The sequence below is a fragment of the Uloborus diversus genome, chromosome 8 (assembly GCF_026930045.1).
Source record: "Uloborus diversus isolate 005 chromosome 8, Udiv.v.3.1, whole genome shotgun sequence".
Lineage (NCBI taxonomy): Eukaryota > Metazoa > Arthropoda > Arachnida > Araneae > Uloboridae > Uloborus > Uloborus diversus.
Window position 1 is genome coordinate 103331886 of NC_072738.1, and position 9478 is coordinate 103341363.

Here is a 9478-nt window from a genome sequence, read left to right on the forward strand (position 1 = left end):
CTTCTGCGTTACAGTTACAGAAACAGCTAAAAGTAACCAAAATTAAAATTAAATCAGAAAAATATCTTATAAAGGACAAAAAAAGAAAATAAAGTTTGTAACACTAAGATCTTTTAAGTCATTCAGTTTTCAAGAGGAATGTTTCACGCTGGAATACTCAACTTAAAAATACAAAAATTGGGAATATAGAAATGAAGTGAACTGCAGCGAAAGCATGGGTTTGTTGTCATTTGGTTTCGGAATCTGTTTTGGGTTTTATTTAAGAAATACAAGAATAGGGGATAATATAAGAAACAAATTGTTTGTGGTGCAAAAGGTAGTTTATAAGCAAAAGCGCCAATTTTGTTCATTCATGTTTTGATACTTTTTGTCGGTACTAATTTATATCACATGTATTGGTTTATATGCTAACTGTAGCTTATGGTATAATATGAGCATTCAGCTTAAATTTTTGTATGAATGCGACAAATTAAAGTTTTTTTTTTTCAACATTTTGTTCGTTTGATAGTTTGTAAGGGTTAAGCAGGAAAATTCGGAAAGAAGTTTCCAGTCAAATAGCTTTCACAAACACAAAAGATTCTTGTCTGATATTTTTATCGCCTGATTTTAAGTGACATAATGATAATTTGAAAACAACTTATACGAACTTAAAAACAGCAGTATATCACTTATATTTCCTATGAAAATTGTTTTTTAGTGCTTATGCCAATTAATGTAGTTTTTTAAAACTTCATAGTGGAAAATATTATTTTGAGCAGCTCAAACGATAAAATTTAAGATTAAATATTTATGATGTAGGTTTTTTGGCTAGTGTGGTGCTACCATGTGTGGGATATTATGAACTAAAAACGTTCAATAGTAATAGATTTAAATGGAGGTGATTCACTGTGCCTGTGTTCCACTAAGTTACTTTTCGATTGCTCTTGTTTTATTGTAATCAGGGCCGATCCTAGGGTGTCGGCCGCCCGTGTGCAAAGAACTAATGTGCCGCCCCTCAAGAGTAATTTGCATATTTTGACTAATCTTAGACGTCCATAAAAATATTTCTTCAATTTTCTATATCAAGTTCTAAAAGAAGAAGAAAAAAAAATAAGAATGATGAACTCATAAAAAGGAAGAAAAGTTTTATAGTAAGAAACTTAGGTACAATTTATATCTTTGAAGAAAGTAATAGATACTAAACTTTACTAGTCGTAAAAACGCATTTTATAGTGTCTTCGGTGACATCAGAGAAAGGATAGAGGAGGGGGGTTGCTCCCAGAAGATTATCGAAATTGGCTTACAAAAAATAGTTTTAGTTAGCTTTGGTTGTGTTTGGTTGCAAGGAGAGAAAAGAGCCAGGTATATTCAAGGTGCATGGGGAAATTTTCGAAATTGAGGTCAATATCGCAATTTTAGGAACTTTTTTGAGATTTCAGGGGAAAAGTAATGTTGGAGTTCTCTCCTAAAATTCTTTCAAAATTGAAATCAATTCGAAGCTATTTTTTGTGACCGCAGCTTGGGAAAGAGCAGTGCTCTTACCGAAATTTCCGAAACTGAAGTTTTAAACAAGCAGTTTTGGGTTATCTTTGTTGACGTTGCTAGAGGGAGGGAGATTCAATCATCTCCTATCGAAAGTTTTCGAAATTAAAGTTTAAAACGCAAATTTAGGCTGCCTTTGGTGACGTTAGGAGATCTGGTGACTTTCCTCCACTAATTTCTCGGCACTATTGTTTCAAAAACTCATTTTTGGCTATATTTGAAAACGATAGGGAAAACGTGAAAATATTCCGAATCGAAAAATATTTTGGAACTAAAATCCATTTTAGACTATTTTTGAGAAGGAAGGGTTTTGGAGCTCCCAAATGGATATTTCTAAAAGCGCAATTTTATGCTATCTTTGGTGACGTTAACAAAACTGGGAAACTTCGGCAGATCTTTCGGATATTTTTCGATATTAATATCTGAAAAACACAACTATAGACTTTTGTCCATCTCACTTCGACGATTGATGGGTATATGCCCTAGCGCAGTGAAAAGTTACATAAGCCAGGCAGTTCTCCAGAGTTTTCTAGAAAATCGTATTTTACGCACTGTTTGATAACGATGGGACAAAGAGCGGGCGGGGGTTCAGTGTGCCCTCACGAACTGTTTTTTGAAACTGAAGACAATTTCAAACTGAGGGTGTGGGATTAGGGGGCTCTCTAAAGACGCTAATTGAGACTATCTTTGGTAGTAATGTTTGGGAATGGATTTTGGCGCTCTCCATCGCAAAAATTTCGAAAAAGAAACACGAAAAATGTCACTAAGCAAATTTTGATGACATTAAGAGGGACTGTCCTCTGAAAACACATTTTGGATTTTAAAGCCAACATTTTCAGGCTATGTTTGATTAAGTTAAGGTGGAAGGGGTGAATCAGAGATTTAATTGGGTCCTTAAAATCGGTGGTTCAACCAGCAAAAGTTTCCGAAATTAAAGTCCTAAAAACGCAATTTTAAGCCTTCTTTAGTTTCGTCAAGGAGGTCATGGCATCCTTTTGGATCTTCGTTTTGGAGCTACGTTTAAATTTACTACCCGAGGCAAGAGCCCTGATCTGAAACCGGGCAGTTAATTGTTGATTTTAATTCGAAAAAATTGCTGAAAAGGGGGAAAATTAGAAATTTTTAGTTCATTATTCATATATGTTTGACTCTCAGGGGAGTCGCAATTTTCCACTGTCTCTCTATGCATCCGCGATTGTTGAAAACAGAATTTGTTGTTTTAAATTCTTGCGACAGTATCTAATCAGTATAGCTTTTGTTGAATATAATATATAAAATATGTCTTCATTGTTTAGATCTATAAAAGCTTGGGGGTGGGGGGGGAGGGTAAACATTAGTGGCCTCCCTGGGCCCTGAGTGCTCCTTTTAGAAGGCACCCTTTCATGCTTCAGGAGGGGGGGCATTTCCCTTATTCCCCTCCCCTGTATCCATGCCTGATTACCGGTTCTGTCACAAATTTTGCAACTAAATGAAGCATGTGTGTAAAGAGTAGATATTAATGGACAATGAACCAACACAATGTTCCCTAACAATCTATTTATCTTAAACTATGCTATGCTGTCGGGAAATCGGCACTTACTTTGATAATTGAACATTTAAAATTCAGCATATTTATTTGACTTATTATTAAGTTATCTTGTGAGAAATTCTTGAGGAATTTTGCTTGATTCAAAGAACTATATGATGCGGCCTGCGGCCGCCCCTTGCTTTAGCCGCCCTTGTGCGGTGCACACCCTGCACACCTGCTAGGATTGGCCCTGGTTGTAATTTAAGTCATACTTGGATTTTCGAGATGTTTTGTAAGGAAGGATTTTTATTTTTTATAATGTTCCTTTGCATCCATTAATGAATCCTTAACTCCAGTTGGTTTCATTCAATTTTGACCACTTTTTCGTTTCTCCATTCCCCTGAAATAACAAGTCTTACCAGTAAAGCAGCTAAGTTACTGGATCCAGTTCAGCCTTGTCACAACAAAACATTTCCCTGCAAGTTAAACGTTACCAAAACATATCCTCAAATTAATATGTCGTGGCGCGAGTTTCATTGTTGAAACACGCAAGTTACTCGATCATCGTCTATTATATGAGGATTTCATACAATAGGTGTAGATCTGCTGTCTCGACATGAAAAAGGATGGATAGCCTCAAGTTCATTCGCGACAATAAAATTAAAAATATAAGATGATTTGTGTCGATAAATGTGTTTCTGTTGTAAAAGATGCAATCAAGAGGTATGCATAGCAAGATGTTCATTGGACTTTCTTTAATCCGATCACCCATTGGACAGAACAAAAGTGTTTAGATTACGGGGGTTTTCATTATAGAGGGAGACTGGATAATGCATTTATGTATTTGTCCGGACCATCAAAATGTGTTCCAAATATCGGAGTGTTCACTTAAGACAGTGTTCAGGTAGATTCCTCTGTATAAGAGAGAGATCATTGCTATACCATTGTAAGGTTTGTTGTAAATGTCAAAATACATATTATTGCACTTAATGCTTAAAAATGTATTATTAATATCACTTAACTAAAAAAGTGCATGTTAAAATTTAAAACCATTTTTTGCAATAAAAGTCAGTATAACAAAGAAACTTTTTTCATTTATTTGTCTAATAAATAAAAATACAATCACACACACACACAAAAAAAGAAAAAAAGATTGGCCGAATAACATGCATATGTTTCCAATTTAAAAGAAACCAAATCTAAATATCATCATGAAAATCTCCAAAAAAAAAAAGAGAAAAATACAAAGGCCACCAAAATACGTTTCAAATAAAAGAATAGTTGAGTTAGAGAGAGTTAGAATAGTTACACTAGTCTTTCTAAATACTTGATGGGGGAAAACGGTATTAAAACCAAACTTTATTACAAAACTCCTGTCGCACAATGTTTAAAATTAAATAATGTGGAAAAAGTGACCAACACTGCAAGGTACCACCTCAAACCAAATAGGGGTAAAATTTTTACTCAGGCCTCAGAATTTTAATTTCAAACAAATTGAGTTGTTAATGTGGAAATTGAATATTTCCAATAACAAAGTCAAATGTTCAACTCACAAAACATCCAAATGTTTTTGGAAAGATGAAAACTGGGTGAGCCTTTCTTTCACAACATTTAAATTTAAAAGAAAAAAAAGATATTGACGGAAGGTTCTCCAAACCTAAGACCTTCATTTTGCTCAACCAAAGTTAAGCCAAAATTATGTTTTTAAAACTTAAATTTCGGAAAAAATGAGGAGAAAAAATTTCAAACAACATCCTTTCCCCTAATGTCATCAAAGATGACATGCAATTGCGTGTTTAAAACTTCAATTTATCAAAATTTTCCGCGGAAGAGTCTCTAACGCGATTTTTCCCCCGTAACATAATTCAAGATGACCTACAGTTGCATCCATAAGAGTTCAATTTCAAAATGTTTTGGGGTTTACACCCCTGAACTCGACTCTCTCGGACATCATCAAAGATTGTTGGAAATTTAGATTTTAGGATTCAGTTTCAAAAACTTGGCAGAGGATAGTCCTAGTCCCATGTGGTCTAGTGGTTGAGACTGTTGCCTTTCCCCAGCTCTCCAGACGACCTGGGAAGGATTCCTAGCATGGGTTATCGGAAAAACTTACCACCTCTCTTGTGCAAATTTTAAAATTTTTCTGCTAATAAATAGAAAGCTGTGGAGAAAAGAGCAGAGTCCCTGAGCTACATTCCTAACCTCTAAGATTGACACAGACAACGTAAAACCCTTTTAAGGTAAATACACCAGTAGTAGCCACTATAAGGTTTACATTTTAAAAATAAGGATTCTAGAGGTTCCAGTGGATTCAAACTTGCAGGAGGTAGACCTCAGGCTATAGTGTAGTGGGCAGTTCAAGGAGGAGTAGGTAGAGCATCATGGAAAATTGTTAACTATTTAATACGGTCGCCTGGATTGTCGATGTTTTTTCAGCTGTCTTCTAACACTTCTCTGTAACGAGGTATATAAACATTGTGTTGTATTATGAATAGAACAATGCTCAAAAATAATATTTTTAGAGCTGTAACCATGTTATGAAATGTGAAAGATCATGTTTGGAATGTTTTCAACTAGAAATAGTTGGGGTTTTTTGGCTGACAGTTTACCTGGCCATTACTGGTACCAAAAAAGTTGGGAAATTCAAAAGTGGCCACCGAGTGGCCACTACTGAATCAGGAAAGTTTTTCATAAATCAACTCAATTTTCCTTTCAATAGGTTGTAATCTCTACATAAAAACCTGCCTCATTTCTAACATGATATTATTGTGTGATCTAGTAGTGGCCACCCGGGTGCCACTTCTGTAAAGCAATATGGTCACTACTGATTCATGTACATTATATAATGGCCACTGATGGATCAAATTTGAGGTTTGAAAAAAATTGAACAAATTGACATTCTGGCACTTTTAAAAAATGGGACGATTAAGGAAGAGAAAGACTATAATATGCTCATTGAGTTTCAAATTAGGTAATTGATAGTGTAGGCCCACAGTTTAAAAAAGCCACAAAAATATGCTTTACTGTGGCGACTGCTAGTGCATTTACCTCTTCCATGGACAGGCCTGGATTACTCAACAGGCCTTCCCCTAGGCCCGTACGCCCTGGCCTAAGGGCGCATATCACGGGGGAGGGGGGGGAATTATTAAATAGCTTGTTGGTTAAAAAAACAGGAATTTGGAGCGCAAGTACAAAAAGAGGAGAAATATTCTACTAGAACTGAGAGAGAGATTGCAACTTGCTTGCTGAGCAGGTAAAAAAATGAAGGGTGAAGGGCATAATGCTTGATCGAAGTTATCCCTTTTCTAAGCAAAGCAGATAATTTTTAATTTCTTAGATTTAAGCAATCATTTCTTGAAAATACAGATTTTTTTAAGGAAAAACACTTATTAGAAGTAAGTGACACACAGTAAAATTAGAAAAAGCCATGATATGTAAAATTCCCAGTTATAACACTTGTTTATGGAACAATTTTTCTCTTTGGTAGTCTAAATCATGTCAGTAAGTATGAGTTTTGCAATTTACAATCTATTCATTAATTTTTATTTATGACTGCTAATAGTCAGGGACGCCCAAAATTCTAATTTTTGGGAAGGGGGAAATTATCAGTTTACCGGATAAAACTTCAAAGCTTACCGAATAAAAAATAGGAGCATGGTACTACTAGTAGTTTTCTAAATTATATGTGACTAGCAATAATTTAGTAGTTACTAAAATTATGTTTACAATAAATAGCATAAATAATCAGAAAAAAAATAAAATATTAAAGTACTTAAAAAATAATGTACCAGACAATACCGGATATTTACCGCCAAAGTTTTATGATAGGTTACAAATGTTGTAAAAATTCTGAATTTGTGAAATATGTAACATTTACGGACTTTTTAAAAATTTTATCTTCGAAAATTCCCTGATTTCTGTATTTTATCGATATGCAGAACATCCGCAATTAATTCTTCAGACCAATTTTATTTAAAAAAAATCTTCATTAACTTAAGACATAGCTGTGAATTAATGATAACTTTTTTTGAGTCTCTTGAATCAACACGGATGGCTTAAAGTTTTTGCATCGAATGCGATTGGCAAAATTAAAAGTCTAAAAGTTCTCAACTACACACTAAGACACATAAGTAGGGTTAAAAATAATGCTAAATACATAATTATAAAAGTCCAAAAGGTAAAATCACAAGAAAAAGAAAAATGAGCATTAAAGAAGAGGATGCAATCGGATTTAGAAATGTGTGAAAAATTGGGATTAACACTTAATAGCGTAAAAAATGGCTGAGATGCGTAAGTTAAAGCTAATTTGTAGAATTCGATAAATATGCATGTTCTTGAACTCAAAATACATGACCAATTGTCAATTTCCATGATTTTTGAGCATTTTTTGCCGAAAATCATGATTTTCCATGACCGTTTTTGATCATAGCCGAAATCCATGACTTTCTAGGTGCATGGACACCCTGCCTTTAGTAGTATTGAAAACTTATGCTACCAATTTCCTATATCCATTGATACCTTGGTAAGTTGTAGGAAACAAATTGTTTCAGAATTACATTGAATTTTGTACTTACTATTTTCTTATGAACTAGTGGTACACGGCTTTTCCCGTAGTAGAAAAATTAAAAGATCTTTTGGTTCGCCTATGTATTTACAAATAATGTATGATGACTTTCTAGAAAATTGGCTTGCCCATGTTACGGATCCACGTTATGATAACTTGGTGATTTACACGTCCATCTTAAAATTTTGCTCGGGAAAATGTTCTTAAAATAGGAATAGAAAACGAACAAAATCGAATTTTTGAAAAATCGCTTTAAGGTGCACATTCCCATGCTACAAACTAACTTTGTGCCAAATTTCATGAAAATTGGCCGAACAGTCTAGGCGCTATGCGCGTCACAGACATCCAGACAGACAGAGATCCAGATATAGACATATACAGACTTTCAGCTTTTTTAATAGTAAAGATGATTTCGTAGTGATAATAATTATTCAGTTCATACTTACCAAAATCCATATGTAGAATACTTATATAAGTACATTCATTTTCTTTTACTTTATTTTTTATATTAGCGTACAAAAAATACAAATACAAATTTTCTACTAAAAACTTTTTATTTTATCCTAACTATGTATGCACTTTGAAGAAAGAAATGTACAATAAAAATGTGAATAATATATTGGTACTTAATGTAACTATCATATTGAATCAACTTTATCCATCAGTTATTTGAATTTAAAGTAGGTTATGTGAATTCTAAGGAAAGGATGTTAGATAGCCACTACTGACTCATGCATGTGGCCACTACTGAAAATCTCAGATTTTGGAGTGGCCACTATTGGATCAAATATGAAATTTGGAAAAAAATTGATAAAAAATTGAAATTCTGGCATTTTTAGAAAATGGGACGATTTAGGAATAGTTGGGCTATAATACGTTCATTGAGCTAAAAAATTGGCATTAATATTGTAGACCCACAGTTTAAAAAAGACATAAAATATGCTTAACTGTGGCCACTACTAGTGCGTTACCTTATGACTTCAACTTAAAAAAATTGCTGAGGAAAGCTCCCAATTCCCCTCCCTAACAACATCGATGTTCATTTGAAATAGCATATTTGCAACTTTCAAATTTGTGCTACGGGAATGTCTCGGGAACACATCCAAATGCTACCAAAGATGACATACTATCGCGATTTTGAAACTTCAGCTGAGAAAAAATGTTTGAGCATCACCTGAGATCATCTAAAATTCCATTTCTTGGACTTTACTTCCAAACCATTTTCAGTCTCTGTTGCATTTTTGATACCTTTATTTCGAAATACATCTGAGAGAGTGCATCATCTTTCCTCCCAAATATAGTTTAAGATGGTCTAAACTCCAGTTTCAGGTTCCAAATTTTGAAAATCTGAGGGTTAACCAAGGGAGACTCCCCAACCCCCCTTGCACCATTGAAAACAGATTAAAATTGAATTTTCGGAACATCATTTTCGAAAAATTACTCGAAGAGAGTCCTTGAAGCTCATCCCTGTTCTTAAAGTAACCAGTGGATTGATGCAGGTATGCCCTTCAAATAGGGCAATAGAATATCCCTAAATTTGGAGGTCCTGGAGGAGGGCGAATGTGCCTCATGTAGGGGCATATGTAAATGATTGTTTGGGTATTTTTATTTATTTATTTTTTTGTTACATCTCCTATATTTGAGCATGCACATTTGAAAGGGTTAAAAAAATATAAAATAAAATAAAAAAGGTCAGTTTTTTGAAAGAAACAAAAAAAAATGTTAATTTTTGCCCCCCCCCCCTCCTATACCTAAATGTTATAGGAGTACTGGCCCAGGAGATTCATTTTAATCTCCTGGTGCAGCCCTTGCATAATAAAAGGTTAGACACCACTGGTCTTCGGTAATTAAGAGCCAGAATTTATTGATGTGAGTTGGCCTTATAG

General features: G+C 34.3%; 1 protein-coding gene across 1 annotated transcript in view; it reads left to right on the forward strand.

Moving 5' to 3' along the window:
- The first annotated feature begins 202 nt into the window (after positions 1–202).
- LOC129227813 (peptidyl-tRNA hydrolase 2, mitochondrial-like) overlaps positions 203–9478 on the forward strand; it is a 33601-nt gene continuing 24325 nt past the window's right edge. The window contains exon 1 of the mRNA XM_054862425.1: positions 203–316. Within this exon, the coding sequence (XP_054718400.1) occupies positions 215–316 (102 nt within the window). The 5' untranslated portion in view covers positions 203–214. The remainder of the gene's footprint in view (positions 317–9478) is intronic.